At 41.2% G+C, this 17,805-nt stretch overlaps 1 protein-coding gene across 12 annotated transcripts in view; it reads right to left on the bottom strand.

Moving 5' to 3' along the window:
* Nucleotides 1-17,805, bottom strand: part of Ric8b (RIC8 guanine nucleotide exchange factor B) — a 104,602-nt gene that overhangs the window by 70,820 nt on the left and 15,977 nt on the right. For all 12 annotated transcript variants that reach the window (XR_004943270.1, XR_004943271.1, XR_004943272.1 and 9 more), the window contains one exon: nucleotides 1,909-2,517. Coding sequence is in view for 5 of the 12 variants with exons in the window: in XM_036169695.1 (XP_036025588.1) it covers nucleotides 1,909-2,517 (609 nt within the window). In the remaining 7 variants the exon portion in view is untranslated. The remainder of the gene's footprint in view (nucleotides 1-1,908; nucleotides 2,518-17,805) is intronic.

Here is a 17,805-nt window from a genome sequence, read left to right as displayed (position 1 = left end):
AGAGCTAAAGCTTCACGAAAGCAAGGACAATGCTCAGTATTTGCCAGAGTTCCCCAGTGCCTGGGACAATGTCTCATGACTGTTTATAAACATCTGCTGAGCGACTGGTGAATACAGAGCCACACGAAGACATTCTTTTATAAATAGGTTGTCAAAGATCCTATTTTCGGTACTGTTTCTATCTCTGAAAACTTCAGTATTGGCCCAGTATCGCATTCATGACACATACTTCATAAAAGCTGTATTAACTGCCCCTGGCTCACACAGATAAACCTATTCTAGGACTACTGACCCTTTGTGAGGAGAGCCTATGTCTTGGAGAACGAGCTTTCTGGAACACAGAACAAGGCTTTGCTACTTCACCATCTCTAGAGCACTTCAGTCCCACTGTCACTTGGCTGAAACACACCAAAAGCTCATCTCAATGCAATGATTCTTACCATGTGCCTCCCACATACACTGCAGAGCAGCCATCTTGTCAGGCATCCAAACAGTGTAGTGTAACAACGGCAAACCAACAGTCTCAGAGGCACTTTTACAACTAAATGGAGATCTTAAAAACACCAAAACAAACAGCGTAAGAAAAATAACCACAGAAGGTACCATATAAGCAGAGACGTAACATTTTAAATACTTGCAAATATTTGGTTTCAAAGCTTAAATGGAGCATGTGGGCTTTCCACATCCTTTCCTGCCAAGTCTCATAAAGCTGACTACACTGCAGTCATCTGAAACAGCTGTGAGCACTCAGCTTCAACTATTTGGTTTCACAATGCAGACCTATCTGCGCTGTGCAACTCAGATGCCTGTGTGCTCCCACTATAGCTGCGCTGAGATAACCCTTCTCCAGTGGGCTGCTGGCAAAGACACGGGTGAGAATCACTTCACACAGACAGGGTAAATGGTGACCTCAAAGGCAGGTCCTGAACCACACTGGTTGTTTTTCTCAAGTTCATGAAAAAGAAAATGTGAAATGCTAGGATTCTTGATGAACGATAATGTCCCCTTCACTTAAAACTGTGGGCTTCCTCAAACTAAATTTGATGTTGAGCACACTGTTCCTGTGGGAACTCAAATATAAACTATCAAATCCACCTCACTTGGAGTTGATGGAAGGTCCAGGCCACAAAGAAAGATCTTAGTCTAGAAATAAGTTGAGTGGTTTACAGCATTTCACCCTTTCTGGTATAAGCAGCCTGTTTTCTAGGGCTGTATGGAAACACAAATATCTGGCTGTGGTTTTTGGCCTCTGAGGGCTTCATGTCACTACAAAGTAACACCCTGGAGACTAATGACAGGTGCATTCAATGGTTTTTACTCTTCTCAGCAGATATCAGCTTTGGTTGGTCAAGTTCAACGGACTGGGTTTATCGTAACTTTTAAGATGGCAGTCAATGCAAGTCCTATCATTAGCCTCCTTTTTCTCCAGTCTGTCATTTGAATCTTGTTCTTGAAGGGCACTCAAAAAAGATAAATGATTACACAACTCAGAAGACGACCTGCCATCCTACAAAATGGTAGTCCTTCTTGACTCTACTCTTATTTTTTTACATTATTTTATGCATGTTATGCTTGCATGTATATCTGCAACCCATGCATGCCTATTACTTACAAAGGCCGGAAGAGGCATCAAATCCCCTAGAACTGGAGTTACAGATGGTTGTGAGTCACCACGTGGGTGCTGGAAACAGAGCCCAGGTCCTCTGGAAAAGCAGCTAGTGCTCTTAACTGCTGAGCCAGCTCTCCAACCCTTGAAAAAATATGACTTAAGAAATCAGCTGCAATTTAGAGAACTGACTAATGAAGGAACTGGGAACTTTTTTCATTTCCCAACTTAGCATTCTTCTTTTGTGTGCAGCAACCCAGATAAGTAATTCCAGGAGATGTGTGTACTCTTCCCAACCTTACCTCTTTATGCACCTTCCAACTGTCTACTGTCACATTGAAGAGAGCTTTGAGGGCCTCAATGGCACAGTCTGTCTCCTGAGGTGAGAGAGGAGGTCCATTATGGTCTATGGCCGATTCATACTCATCGGTCCACTTGATGCTAAAGGCACTTTCCAAGATCTGGGTTAGCAGCGGGAGTCCCTGGAGCTCATAGCGCAATTGTGACCTGATGTCAGTGTGCAAAAGTGACAAGAGGAAGAGCAAGCGCAAGTCAAAGCACTTTATGTCATTGATATATTTTCGGTCCTTGCACTTTCTCAGGAGGTTACAGAGCTTTGCAGCGAGATTCAGTTCCAGGCTGAGCTGCTGGGCCATCTGACTGTTGAACACGATGTTACACAGACACTTTAACGATTCTACAATAACCGGGAACTCTGACACCTTCTCCAAAGAATCATCCGACTCATGCAGCTTGGCTAGTCTCAGCAGTATTTGCATATTTTCCTTAGTTGTTACAGGAACTAAAATCTTTTTGTCTCTGGAGAGAATGCGGAGTACTTCCAGGCAGGACACTTGACATGTTGTTGGGACATCCTTTACAAGGACTTTAAATATACCTTCACAGAGTTTCTGAAAAACAAGAACAAGTTTGCAAAAATCATTACTTGGCTGATATTATTTTAAACAGAATGTTTTCTACCAGTGTAGGCTAAAGATCTGGCTCTAAGAGGACTTTATTTTTTAGATCAATCACAAAAACATCCGAACCAGAAGACCGCTTCTGTTTGGTACACATCTTTTGCTTCTACAGCTATGGAAACTGAGGGCCAGGGAGGGTGAGGAACTTGTACTGGGCAGTGGACTGGTGGCACAGGAAGAGCTGGGGGATGCAGTCACTGCCTTCTTGGTGCACTGTTTTTTCTCTTAAAAACCACTTATTTTATCTTAGATCACTAGAATAAAGTATTTTCTATAGCTTTAATCTTAGCAGGGCTTTAAAAAGAATAGTATCGGGGTAGAAGGGAATCAGGGCAGAACACAGCTGTTCCCTCCTGAGAGGTAAGGCTAAAACTGAAGCACTGGCCCATAGCTGTGTGTGGGTGCCCAGGGAGGCAAGAGGATGCTGGCTCCCTTGGAGCTGGAGTTATAGGCAGTTGTGAGCCACCAAATGTGGGTGCTGGGACCAAACTTGGGTCCTCTGAAAAGGCAGCAAGTGCTCTTAACAGCTGAGTTCTCCAGCCCTTATCTTGTGTTTTAAAAGTATTTGTACTGCCAAATTTAGTAACATTGCCTCAAAATTCAATGTTAGCTTTCTTCTTAAACTGCAGGTCTGCATCTCTCAAACTTAAATCTCATATATAGACCAAGCAAATGTTATTATTCTATTAAGACATTTCTGTATTTCATTATTTTTTAAAAGCAACAAACAAAGGAAATAAGATTTTTTTAAATTTTATTTTGTGCATTATTAGTGTTTTGCCATGGATTTTGTGTCCCCCTGAGATGCATGTGGGTGCTGGGAATTGAACCCAGGTCCTCTGGAAGAGCAGTTAGTGCTCTTAACCGCTAAGTCATCTCTCCAGCACCAATAAGATTTTTTAAAAATAAGGTTTCTATTAGTCTATAATTAGACTTTAACTCTTCAAAAAGAAGCTACCTGGGGTCAAACATGATTTTGCCAAGACTCTGAGGTCATGTGCAACTTCTTGATACAGACTATTCATACAACTAATAGAAGTACTAATTCTAATGTAAATGTTTTCTAAATAAAGGTAAGAAGGAGCTTTACTTGACAAGCTAAAAACCAAATTCCATAACCATGTCAACTCTACCCTGTCTCATCTGGTAACAAGGCTTTCTTTTAATGTCTTAACATGACTGTTAAGGCAGTATTTTAAATGGGTGTTGTCTAGGGCTAGAGTAAGTATGGCAGTTATTAAAATTACACTGGGCAGGGAAATTCTTCCATTTAAGATATGTCAAATTTAAAACAATCGCACATAGTGTACATACTATTTCTCATGTGGTAAAATCCTAGAGTAAAAAAATCAAACAATCTTCACCACCACACAATATTTTTTCAAGAAAGAAACGATCTATCTTTCTGTATAAGAAACCTAGAATACAGGACTAGAGAGATGGCTTAGCCATCAAGAGCACTGGCTTCTCTTCCAGAGGCTATGGTTTTGATTCCTGGCAACCACACAGAGGCTCAAAACCATCAGTAACTCATTTCCAAGGATACAACGCCTCTTCTGGCATCCACGGGCATTGCGTGCACATGGCTCAGGCATACATACCAACAAAACACCCATACACATAATAAAAAAGAATAAGAAAATAACTATGGAATTAAATAAATATAAAATGTAACATGTGAATATGGTATAGTACACAGATATCTTTACCTTCTAAACCCAAAACAAAAACAACAACAGAAATCTACACAGTCCCTTTCTTCTTCAGACACAAGAAGGAAGACAGCATGAAGGTGAATTATAACAACCAAGGCTATACAGACCGACCAAAAGGACCGAGAAACTGAGACCTATGAAGAAAGTGCACCAAGTCGGAGATGCTGAAGGGTTTATCCTTTAAACTGTTCTCCAGCAGTTGTCAAGCTGGTTTCTCCTGAGCATGCCATTTCTCATGACCCACAGACACACCTCATGGAATGACTGTTAGATAGCTGTTCTGTCTTTTAAAAAGTAATACCAGCTTTTAGATCTCAACTGATTTCTGAAAATGCAAGTACTTAAGAACGTTGTAGGACTGGAGAGGTGGCTTGTCATGCAAGCATGAGGATCAGAGCTTGGAGTCCTAGACTTCACATGTGTGTTGTAGCCTGCCTGGAATTCCAGGGGCAGGGGGCAGAAATGGGATCACTGGAACAACCTGGTTATCTGAACTACTTGTACTGGTGAGCTCTGGATTCAAATGAGAGACCCTGCCTCAATAAATACGATGATGGGTTACCAAGAAGACACTTTACATCAATCTTGAATTTTCTCTCTCTGTCTCCCCCCCCTCTCATACACACACACACACACACACACACCCCTGATTTGCACACAAATGTGTATCCATATATGTGCCTACACATACACACAAGCCTACACATGCACACCATAAACACATGAAAAAGAACATATAAAAGTAAGAAGCAAGTAGTATTGAATAGATATACTTACTATTTTACTGGACACAGTAATTTCTACTCAAAGAATTTTAGAAGAAAACAATTATGTACCACTTTTGGATTGGTTGTTTAACCCAAGCATAGGGGCTGAAGAGGCAGCTTTCCCTGTAACTCTGACTGCATGGACTACTTCCACATTTCAACGACCCTCTTGTGCTTTTCTTTCATTTTGCCCTGCCAGTATTTATCAAGCATGTAGTGGTGTTGGGGACTGAACCTAGGGCTTTGTGAATTGCACAGAAGTGCTCTACCACTGAGCCAAAGATGAGTACTCTTCAAATTGATTTTACTCTGAAAACATATATTGTATGCCTACAAAGTCCAAGGATAAGTCCCAGTAACAAAAATCAAAGAGTAAGAGCCCAACAATTCTCCAATGCCCATACCATGGAGTATCAGAAACAAATTAAGCAATTTGTTCCTAAACTGAAAGTCTAGTTGTAACGATGGTTCTCAAACATCAACATGCATCATAACTACTCAAGGGCCCACTAAAAGCTGTTGTACCTCACCTCCAGTTTCTGACTCAATAGATGTGGGGAGAGGCTGCAGAACTGGTACCTTTACCAAGTTTTCTGATGATGTTGCTCCTCTGGTGGTTCAGAAACCACACTCTGAGAACTTCTGAATACAGTTAACACAGACTGACACATCTTAGGTTCACTCTCAGGTGTATGCAGAAATGCGGACACATGGACACAGAATCGTAGGCAGAGTTGAAGGCCAAGGGCACAGACATGTTAACTCTTCAGTGTCCTTGGCTGTCGATATGTAAGCAGGGCAGGGATAGGAATGAGTATTGTTGTTGGATCACAAATCTCTTTTTTAATGTTAGAAACCATCCATGTGTGAGGCACATTACTTGTTAAGGTTGACTCTGCTTTTAAAACCTGTTCATCTTACTAAGGACCCTACAACCAGAACAGGATGGTGTGATGAGGAACCGGAGTCGGCCTTTAACTTGTTTGTATTCCAAGTTTGCCTCTTGTACATATTCCTGGTGTGAACTTGGTAGTTCTTTTCTCTTTGGACATTGCACTTATCTTTAATATCACACAAGTACAGCACTTAGAACAATGCCTGGCATGTGATAAACATTTAGCACAGGTTTCTATTATGCACACTCACAAGACAAAAAAATCCTAAAGTCTTCAGTTTGGCATTTAAGACCCTCTGATCTGTTTTTAAGGTTTTTTTTTTTTAAAACATTTATTTGTGTGTGTGTGTGTGTGTGTGTGTGCGTGCAGCACACGGGCAGAGGTCATAGGACAACTCTGGGAGTTGGTTTTTTCCTTCCAACAAGTGAACATGTGGGTTCTGGGGAACAAACACCTTTCCCTACACAGTAATCTGGCTGGCCTAACCTGTCTTTTGAGTTGAGTCTGTAGTTCTTGACAAATTATTTCACATTTAGCTCTTCTGTGTTCTGACCCTCTCCCCTCTGTGTATACCAACCCTCTCTGTCTACAGTTTAGCATTTTCTGAACTGAGTTTACATTTTTACTGTCCGTTTGTCCTGACCACTTTAGCCCCCACATTCCTCCTTCCCAAGGAGTATCCCAGCCACAATTTGTAGTCATCCTGTATTTAGTACATCTGTCCTGTCTTTTCCTATGGTTGGCCTCAACAACTAAAGCTGTCCGGCAGCATAGGACTTGCTTTTACAGAAGAAAATGTACTGCACTGCTGCTTGAATCAGGAAGGCCTGCCTTAATAGCTGACTTTGCCATGATGAGCTTGCCAAGGGGAGGGGGGGTCTAACTGTATAATTAAGACATGTTATTAAGCTATGTTCTAAGCTTCAGTTTCCCACTTGTATAATGGGAATAATAACACAAGCATCTCATGAGCAATGCCATGGGACAGACATAAAAACAGTCCTTCATTACTTCACTTTTCTATAACTGTTACCAGAGCAGGTGGAGCACAAGAAACAGCCACAGAACTAATGGAAGCTGCCAACATTACCATCTTATTAACATTGTTTTAATGCTTTTTTTGAGGAAGGAAAAAAGCAGCAGAGACTTGTGCTGTGAAAAAAGGCCTCTACATAGGACACTTCTCCAGAAGGGCTTAATTAGCTAAATGCATATGTTTTCTAAAATACAAACTTAAGAAGTTGAGCAGGGGTAGGGATCAGAAGGAATCAGGGAAAGAAATGAGTGTGATCAAATCCACTGCATGAATGTGTAAACTTCTCAAAACTACAATAATAAAAACAATACTCACAACCATACTATGTTCTATGTATCAGACAAAGGTCTTTACCCTGAGTCAAGCTATTTGAGTTTTAATAGCATGCATATTATTTTAACAATTATAACCATGTATACCTGATTTTGTTTCCTGACATTTGTTTGTTTGTTTGTTTTCGTTGTTGTTGTTTTTTTTTTTAAGACAGGGTTTCCCTGTGTAGCTTTGTGCCTTTCCTGGAACTCACTTGGTAGCCCAGGCTGGCCTCGAACTCACAGAGATCCACCTGCCTCTGCCTCCCGAGTGCTGGGATTAAAGGTGTGCACCACCACCGCCCAGCTATTTCCTGACATTTTAAAAAACTCATTTTCCCAATTACTACAGGGTCCTTATATAAAGGTAATTTTTAAAAAGATGTATTTTTACTTCATGTGTATGAGTATCTTGCCTACATGTACATATGTTCAGCACATACATGCTTGGCACCCTCAGGGGCCAGAAACAGGCATGAGATGCCCTGGCAATGAGTTATGACAGTGATAACTACCCATGTGGGCACTAGGACTACTGAGCCACCTCTCCAGGCCTTCCCAAACAGAACTTGAAATGGATACACCTAATGCAATCCACACTGTTACTGCAGCTTTAGCATGAAATGCAGCCAGGCAGCAAACTAGTGGATCTGCAGCTCAGAAAGGCAGGGCTTCTCTATGCATCTGTGGGATGCAGCTTTGGCTTCAGCTATGAAACAAGCAAGGTTAGCTGTGAGGCGAATGTGAACATCCCAATGATCTATTATCATCCGTACACTCCTAGGAGACTCCTAAAACTATTCTAAAAGCAAATTTCAACTTTTAAACATAAAGAGAACACCTTTGTTTAAAACCTGACATCATAATCTCCATGTGAACCTGAACGAGGCTTCCAGAAAACCCTTCTGAAACCATGTCTGGTGGGTAATTGCCCACTCACAGCCGGTTACTAGACCCTAGAGAGATGAGGACAGAGACTGAGACAGGTATAAAAGTTGAGTGTTCACTTAGCACTCTCCACAGTAAATTAATGTTGCTGGGACAACTAAGAATATGGTTATTTCTTTTAGTGGTTAATTTCGATTGCATTTCACAAAAGTACCATGCTCCAGCATTTAGAAGAAAATGAATACAATTAAGTCCTCAGTCCTTATCACAAATCATCTGTGAGGTACTGTTATAGATAAGCATCTTATCTTTTATAAGTTGTCTTTGATTAATATAACAAGGAACTAAAACTAACTGGGATCCAGAGAATAAAACAGATAAAGCTTCCTGAGTATGCTGGTCCAGAGTTTCATCATTAGGCACTGAGGTAAAGATGGAACACTGCTCACGAATGACTCCACCTTCCTTTTCTTAGGTAGGAACAGAGCAGCAGCAACCCACGGCTGCCTGGCTACACCACTTTTCCAGCTAGTCAGAGACAGTGCCATTAAGGTCTGCCGATTCAGAGCCATTATGTTCTAAGACGATGGCTTCAGCTTTCTCAATTTCCCATTCCTGTCTACAGTACACTTAGAAATGGCAGCCCAGTCCAGGCCAGGACTTTGCTTAGACAGTGAAGTCTGACCTGACAACTTGGAAGGAAATGAGCCCCACTCCCAATCAATTTACAGAGCAGAGGAATTTGCATATGGTTACCTCAAAACTGTTACTTGCAAAAAAAGGTAAAAGGTAATACCTTAATTCCATAAACCACTTGTATTTTGCTCTTTATCATTTTAAATGTGTTGATTCTCTTGTTACAATTTAGTTATCATCTGAACAGAATGCACATTTGAAGTATGGGTCTCCTGCATGATCTTTCTACAACTTTCTTTTTTTTTTTTTTTTTTCCTTCGTTTTTCGAGACAGTGTTTCCCTGTGTAGCTTTGCGCCTTTCCTGGGACTCACTTGGTAGCCCAGGCTGGCCTCGAACTCACAGAGATCCGCCTGCCTCTGCCTCCCAAGTGCTGGGATTAAAGGCGTGCGCCACCACCGCCCGGCTCCACAATTTTTTATGCCAGCAATTTGTATATAACAGAAGTTATGGTCTACTGCAGAGTCTAACAACAACTTTTTCTATTATTAAATAGAAATTTTGGTATTAACCAAAAGACAGGCTGGTTTTACCATGGCTAGTTTGTACATTCATTTGTTCCTCTCTTTTGCCACAGTCAAGAATTTCCTAAGTGTCTATTTTATAAATCCAGGTGATGAGGAAAGACAATGGCAAAGGTCTGAAGATATAGAGTCAAGTGGAGAGGTACAAGGAAATCTAAGCTGTGTTAATGTGGTGCTTCTCACAGATCTTTGCCAGAAGTTTCTTGTATTATTGACAAGTTAGATTAGAAAATTCTTTGTTTGGAAGGTTGTTTTGTGTTTTAGGGCATTTCAGTTTCTACAAGGTATTAATAACATACAAGCACTGCCACCAAGTCATTACAATAGAAAACATCTATGGAAGTTATCAAAAGTCTCCCAAGAGACATAATCCGCTCCCCTCACTGAGAAACATACCTTGAGTACGTAGGATTTTCAAGGTACTCTGTGTGTGTGTGTGTGTGTGTGTGTGTGTGTGTGTGTGTGTGTCTGTATGTGTGTGTGTGTGTGTCTGTGTGTGTGGTGGGGGGGGGGGGGGGAGTGGACAAAGGCATAATTGTGATGCTAAGCAGATCACAGGCTAATGGATAAAGGAGAAAATAAGTATAAACAGCTAAAACACTATGAAGCATTATAACAGAAGGAGGCAAGATGCTTTGCTAAGTAGCTGGAGAAATGTGAGCTTGAATGATGCTTAGGCAAGTTCTGAGTGTGAGAAACTGCTAACCGCATAGAGTAGAGGACAGTAGTACAGGCAGAGGCAGCTATGTCTGCGGTGTTGGAAGCCCACACAGTGAGTCTAGGGGCAGGCTGCCGTGAGATGAAACTGAATGTAAGCAGGATCGGCCATGTAGAGTCTCACAGACTTAGCTTAACTACTCTCAAGAGTCACTAAAGAGTTTATGCAAAGAAGAGATAAGTCCAGCTAAAATTAAAAACCAAACCAAACCAACCTGGCTGTCTACGGAGAAGAGACCGGGGAAGAGCAAACGCAGCTTCAGTTGTAGTGGGAGCAGGGGATTGACAGGGCTTGCTGTGTGTGAGAAAACTTCTGGCTTCATCAACACACAAGAGGAATGAGTAGGGAGAGAACAGGCTTAGGGAACTCTGGAAGGTCCCAATGTACTTGAAATGCTCGTCAAAATGTCAAAGAGGAAGTTGAATGTATGTGCTGGAGCCGTAAGCAATTGTCAAAACTATGCTTTCTGTAGGAGTAGGAACATTTCACTTATGACTGGATTGGAGTGCATAGAGAAAAACAGAGAAAGAAACGGTACAGGAGTCCTGGAAAATGCCAACACCACGACTGGTCTTCAAGAGGAAATTTAGAAGTCTGGGTGTTCTGGGAGACTAAAGAGAGCATTTTATGGATGGAATGCTCCGCGGCTTCAAACGCAGACAAAAGATCAAACAGCTTAAGGCTCTGGCAGTGCCAGACCACAAGGCCTTGGATAAAGACCTTTCTAAAGAATACCTGGAAACGGGGAACAGACAGTAGAGACCTCTCAAGACACTGGAGGTATGAAGAAAGACCATCTGCTGGAGAGAAGCTGTCTTCCTTTCTTTCTGTAAAGACAAGACGGACGAGACTGTGTGATGGGAGGGATGGAGTCTGGATCCCTCCAAAGGGAAATGAGAACTTATGGGAGGGTGCTAAGCAGGAGAATGTGAGATGTGGACCTTGGGAAGGAACAGCACTCTGACAATGTGGAAAACGTGTAAGAAAAAGAAAGACAAGGAGGCGGACCAGAGGCACAGCGTGCAGCTAAGGCTGTGCAGAGCCGGTGAGAAAGGACAGAGGTTTGAATTAAGACTGTGGAGGTGACCTGGGGAAATCACAGTGCCAAGCAAAGTTGAACTGGGTGACTTAAAAAGGGTGAAGGGAAAATGAAGCCCTAGAACTCCCCTGGTGTCCAGCTGGATAACCTGGCTAGTACTATTCACTGAGGTGACTTTCCTAAAGTCACCAGCAAGCAGGTAACAGTGCTAATAGCAGACTTTGCTGTCACAGTCCCACAATGGTCACGGCAAATAAAACACATGCAAACTCAATAGCTAGAGGAGCTCAGAGTCCCTGCAAGTGACCTCTATAAACTGCTATCCAACTAGCAGTGTCAGAATACCCTTGGTGCAGGCAGCTGTATGAACCTCTGCCTTCTCATTATTTCCTATATTTAGTGTCTTCTCAACTCCTCAGCTTGCTAAAATTACTCCTATCTTCAAAATAATGCCATATTTTTCACCATCCCAAAGCAGGAAGTAATCTCTTATAGCTTTAAGTCCCGAAAACTTCATCTCTACTGCTGCAGAACTGAACGCTGTGACCTTGAATTGTATCTGTGGCGACTCATCTCTCTTATCAGCTTGGAGCGAGGCAGGCCCTGCGATGTATTTCTGCTCTTCCCTAGGTATGTCCGATACACTGAAGTCAGCAAACACACATACCAAACATGCTCCTATTCACGCACTCCGAACTACAGAATATTATGTTCCCAGTATTTAACAGGTCATGCTAAAGCTCTGGGTCTCATTCCTAGCTTCATGTCTTCAGATAAAATGGCATGCTCCTTTAACATCCTCTTCTGCCAAGAGTGTCTGTTTTGTGGGTTGTTGGGAGAATTAAAGAAGACAACATGGATATGATACTTGTCATGTACAATAAATGAAGTCAAAATGGGTGTTCTTAACATTAATAGTTACTATGTATTAAATTAGGCCAGTGAAGGGAGATGGTGACTATGATTTTCCTCCTTAAACAGACCTGAGTCCTTAAACAGTCCTACAATCTTCCTTTTTTATTTATTTTTATTTTTATTTATTTATTTATTTATTTATTTTTAACATTTTGCTCTTCTATTGTGGTGATACTGCTCTATTTCATCTGCTGCTTTCTTGTCAATGACCATGGACTTCCCCTTGCTATTTCCCCATCCTGACTATGGCGCTACTTCATCTGGACTCACTGGAATCAACCAGCCTCTCTAGAGTGACAGGATAGGATTCCAATCTTAAATGGACTCCGTACATTCATCTGGGGATGTGGCCCCACATCAAGGTCCTAGTGCATCTTCTGGACCACAATGATACTAAAATACTGGGATGTGGGATGTGTATGTTAAAGGTGTGTTACAAATCACAATACAAAAGTCAGAGGGATTTTTAAATTGTTTAAGGAGAGAGGTCCAAGGAATTTTTATAGTCAAAGCAAAGTCCCTTGGATGATGTCTTTTTGGCCACTCAAGGTTATGCTCTTCACCAGATGTCAGTGGATATATATTCCACAGTGATCTAATTTTAGTTCTTAACCGGAACTGAAAGTTGGTCAGCCACCTGAATCTGATAGTTCTAAACTTTTGCCCTCTGTATACAGCAAGTGAGCAAAAGCAAGGGAGGAGGAGAGACAGACTAATGGGAAGGAGGGGAAGGAAGAGGGGAAAGGAGGGAGGGAGAGAGGAAAGACAAGGAAGTTACTGCATCTGTAGTGGGAAATAACTTAGTAATTGGTTGTCCATTCTATAAGAGAACTATTCAAAAATTGTATTTAAAAAACGCTAAACAGTTAATGAATTACTACTAGAATAGTAAAACATGCTTTTAATAAAGGTCATAGAAAAGGATTCTGGGGATCAAATTTGAATATTTTTTATTAAAAAAAAGACCAAGCTAAACAGATTTTCTAAATCAATACTCACTCATCTTAGTCCACGTTTATTACATCAATATTACATTTATACATTTGGGGGCTTTTCCTAACGGTGGCTCATGCCTTTAATCCCAGCACTCAGAAGGCAGAGTCAGGCAGATCTCTGTGAGTTCGAGGCCAGCCAGGTCTACAGTGAGACCCAGGACAGGCACCAAAACTACTCAGAGAAACCCTGTCTCAAAAAAAAAAAAAAATCCATCTCCACCTTCCCTTCTTGGACATGTGCATTTTCAGTAGCACAAACCCACTGGTGAGGTTCTATATCTACTGAAAAGACTGAAGAGAGTCCTCAGTAACAATCGTTATACTGGTTTGGCTCAAGTTTCTTTGCTAATTTGCAATCCTGAGAATGAGATTCTGAACATTTATTAACAGATGGGAAAGACAGCTTAGGTGTAAACGAAAACTTAGAAACCATTCAACTGCACCTCCTTTCTTGACAGAGGGCAGAAAAGCGCATGTAAAAATGTTTTCTCTTCAAACATTAAAACCAGTCCACTACGTTTCTCTTACTATTTAAATGTTTTTATTTTCCAAAAAGTCCTGTTCTCCAATGCAGATAAAAAACTTTAGTCTTTTAAGAAAATTTATGTTTTTAAGTTAATACTGGCACTTACAGAAATATCTCCATTTCTTCCATGCCAGGATTCCCCAAATAAGAAAAAAGTTTTAAGAGAAATATTAAGGAAAGAAACATCTCTTTTGGGTTAGTGAGCAATAATAGAACATGACTCAAATAACTTATAATATTAGAGAGATTTAACATATGTAAAATTAGTAAGTGCTAAGTGTCTTTCAATATACAACAACTTAGCTAGGTGTTAAAATATTGAATAAATAATCCAGGGACTTGAGTCCGAGAAGCCTCTTGGTGATTGTGGTATTAGGGCAGGAGAAGAAGGCTGCTGAGGAGCTGGAGGTGGGTAACCAAAGAGTGGTGAGACATGAACAGAAATGGAGAGGACCGTGGAGAAACTAAGAGAATCAACCAGAGCAGACCTGGTAAAAGCTTTCTTGACACTGTCGTCAACATGCAGAGTGGCTGCTGGGAAACTGGCATTAGAAGAAGTATTCAGGCCAGGCGGTGGTGGCGAACACCTTTAATCTCAGCACTCGGGAGGCAGAGGCAGGCAGGTCTCTGAGCATTGGAGGCCAGCCTGGGCTACAAAGTGAATTCCAGGACAGGCTCCAAAGCTACACAGAGAAATCCTGTCTCGAAAAACCAAAAACCGAAGAAGAACAAGAAGAAGAACAAGAAGAAGAAGAAGAAGAAGAAGAGGAAGAGGAAGAGGAAGAGGAAGAGGAAGAGGAAGAGGAAGAAGGAAGAAGGAAGGAAGAAGGAAGAAGAAAGGAGAAGGAGAAGAAGGAGAAGAAGTAGCAGCAGTAGTAGTGTGACGCCTCCAGTTTGTGTACAGTTTTACGTGGACTATGTCCACACTTCTTTTTGTAACACACCTGTGATAGCCACTCTAGATACCTTGGGCTGAAACTGGTCTGTTAGACGGCAACTGGTCTGTTAGACGGTAACTGGTTTACCTCTGTGAGTAACTACCAGGTTATTTTCCAGACTGGCTGTACCACTTCCTGCAAGCAGTGTGTGAAGGCTGGATTTTGGCATTCTTGTCAGTATTTGTTATTACCTCTTGTTCTAGCCCAGTAGGGGTGAGCTGGTTTCATGGTGGTTTTGATTTACCTTGACCTGATAACTAATGATGCCAACTTTTTATTTTGTAAACCTAGCTCTTCAGTTCTCTGTTCATTTTAAATTCAGTTTTTTTCTGATTAAGGTTTCCTAGCGCTGGAGAGATGGCTAGCAGTTAAGAGTATTTGTTGCTCTTGAAGAAAGATCAAGGTCCAGTTCCCAGCATCTACATGCTCATAACTATCTGTAACTAGTTTCAGAGGATCCCACACCCTCTTCTGATCGCTATGGGCACCAGGCATGCACTGGGCACACAAACACACATGCAGGCAAGACACTCACACATAAAAAGAATAAGTAAAACCTCATTTTTAAAAAAGAGTTCCTTATATATTTAGGTGAAATTTTTAGCAGATACATGATTTTCAAATATTTTATCTAATTCTGCAGATTATCTTTTTTCTTCCTCATAGTATCTTTTAAAGAACAAATGTTTTTAACTTTGACAATGTCCAGTTTGTCTGTTTCTTTTTTTTGTTTATGTTTTTTTTATATCATCTGAAAACATGGAGATTTCTGGTTTCCCCAGTGAGTTTTAAGTCTTCACCTCCTGGGTTCATCTTTGATTAAATTTTCATTTAAAAAAAAAAACATTTTATGTGCATTGGTATTGTGTCTACATGTATGTCTGTGGAATTGAAGTTACAGACAGCTGTGAGCTGTCATGGGAGTGTTGGGAATTGAACAGGATCCTCAGGAGGAACAGCTAGTGCTCTTAAGAGCTGGGCTCTCCCTGCAGCCCTCATTTTTATGTTGAATGAGATGTGGGTTAAGGTAAGGACCGACCACATCATTTACACACAGTTATCTTTGGTTAACAGCCACAGTGACTTTCCTGCCAGTTCCCAGGCTTGGCCACCATGGCTTGCTCTGCCCATTTTGAAACTGATGCATCTGCCCCCAGCCCTCTTCGAGACATGTGGTTCAGGATGCATTCAAACTTTCAAAGTAGTCAAGGCTGGCCTTATACCCCTTATCCTCAGGATTACAAGCACACCCTACCATACACACCACCATTTTTATGTTTCTGTTGTTCAAATCTTTTAATTAAAACAAACAAACAAAAACAAACAAACAAACAAACAAACAAACAAAAACCAGAGCCAGACATCAGGGTGAAAGCTGAAAGATCAGAGACACAGAACAGCCAGTCACTAGTTCTCACCTCTATGAAATCTTCAGTCTAAAGAGAGTGAGATCCTGTTTCCTCACGCCTTACATACCTTTCTCTGCCCAGACATCATTTCCTGTGATTAAAGGTGTGTGTATCACCATGCCTGACTGTTTCCAGTGTGGCCTTGAACTCACAGAGATCCAGATGGATGTCTGCTTCCCGAGTGCTAGGATTTAAGGTATGTGAAACCACTGCCTGGCCTCTATGTCTAATCTTGTGGCTGACTCTGTCCTCTGATCCTCAGGCAAGTTTATTAGGGTACACAATATATCACATTTTTCTCCATGATTCTTTTTTTTTTTTTAAGATTTATTTATTTATTATGTATACAGTGTTCTGTTTCTTTGTATGTCTGCACACCAGAAGAGGGCACCAGATCTCATTATAGATGGTTGTGAGCCACCATGTGGTTGCTGGGAATTGAACTCGGAACCTTTGGGAGAGCAGTCAGTGCCCTTAACCTCTGAGCCATCTCTCCAGCCCCCCCCCCTTTCTTTAAACATTTATTTAATATGTGTACAGTGCTCTGTCGGCATGTATCCCTGCACGCCAGAAGAGGGCACTTGATCTCATTACATATGGTTGTGAGCCACCATGTGGTTGCTGGGAATTGAACTCAGGACCCTTGGAAGAGCAGCCAGTGCTCTTAACCTCTGAACCATCTCTCCAGCTTCTCCATGATTCTTTTGGCTGTTCTGTGCCTGATTTAATTTCAGAACTGGCCTGTCAACTTCTAACAATAAGCTACCCAGAATTCTAGACGTGATTACGCTGAATTGGTGAATCAGTGGGAAGAATACTGATATGTCTTCCAATTCATAAACATGGGGTTTTTTCATTTATTTAGATCTTCACCTACTCTCAGTGAAGTCTTATAGTCTTTAAAACCTCATTCTGAAATATGTACTTAAGTTGTCACTTTAAGGCAGTGGTTCTCAACTTGTGGGTCACAACCCTTTGGAGGTTGAACGACCTTTTGACAGGGGTCACCTAAGACCATCAGAAAACACTGATATTTACATTATATTTTATAACAGTAGCAAAATTATAGTTATGAAGTAGCAACGAAAATAATTTTATAATTGGAGGTCCACAATATGAAGAACTGTATTTAGGAGTAATGGCATTAATATTGGGAACCACTGCTATAAGGCTTACTATATGCACCTTATGGATCTGCTCTAGACTAATATTCATTTTTTGTTTTTGGAAGGTATAAAAATATCATTCCTATTTAGTAATCTTCCTTTTTATCTTTTGAAATACTGTTATATACATTATATCTGCAAATGTCACAAATACAACAATAATTAAAATGAAATTATTATTATTATTATTAATTATTTTGGTTTTTCTAGACAATGTTTCAGTGCTTCCCAAGTGCTGGGATTAAAGGCATGCACTGTGGTGATATTTTGTTTGTACTCTCACAAATAAAATTTGCCTGAAGATCAAAGGGCAGAGTCAGCCACTCAATTAATCATAGAGGCCAGGCAATGGTGGCATACTCCTTTAATCCTAGCACTTGGAAGGCAGAGATCATCTGGATCTCTGTGAGTTCAAAGCCGCCCTGGACTACATGAGATTAATCCAGTCTAAAAGAGAAACAGAGCCCGGCAGTGGTAGCACACACCTTTAATCCCATCACTAGGAAGGTGGAGACAGGAAGTGATATGTCTGGGCAGAGAAAGGAATATAAGGCAGGAGGAGACTCGAGTTCCGTGCCCCTCTTGGCTGAGGCGTTCAGTCTGAGGACTCATGGAGACAGGATCTTGCCTCCCTTTTGGCCTGGGGATTTGGTAGTGGTGAGATGTTTCTCTACTGGCTTGT

This window comes from Onychomys torridus, chromosome 20, assembly GCF_903995425.1.
Source record: "Onychomys torridus chromosome 20, mOncTor1.1, whole genome shotgun sequence".
Lineage (NCBI taxonomy): Eukaryota > Metazoa > Chordata > Mammalia > Rodentia > Cricetidae > Onychomys > Onychomys torridus.
This window is presented reverse-complemented; position numbering and strand designations above follow the sequence as displayed.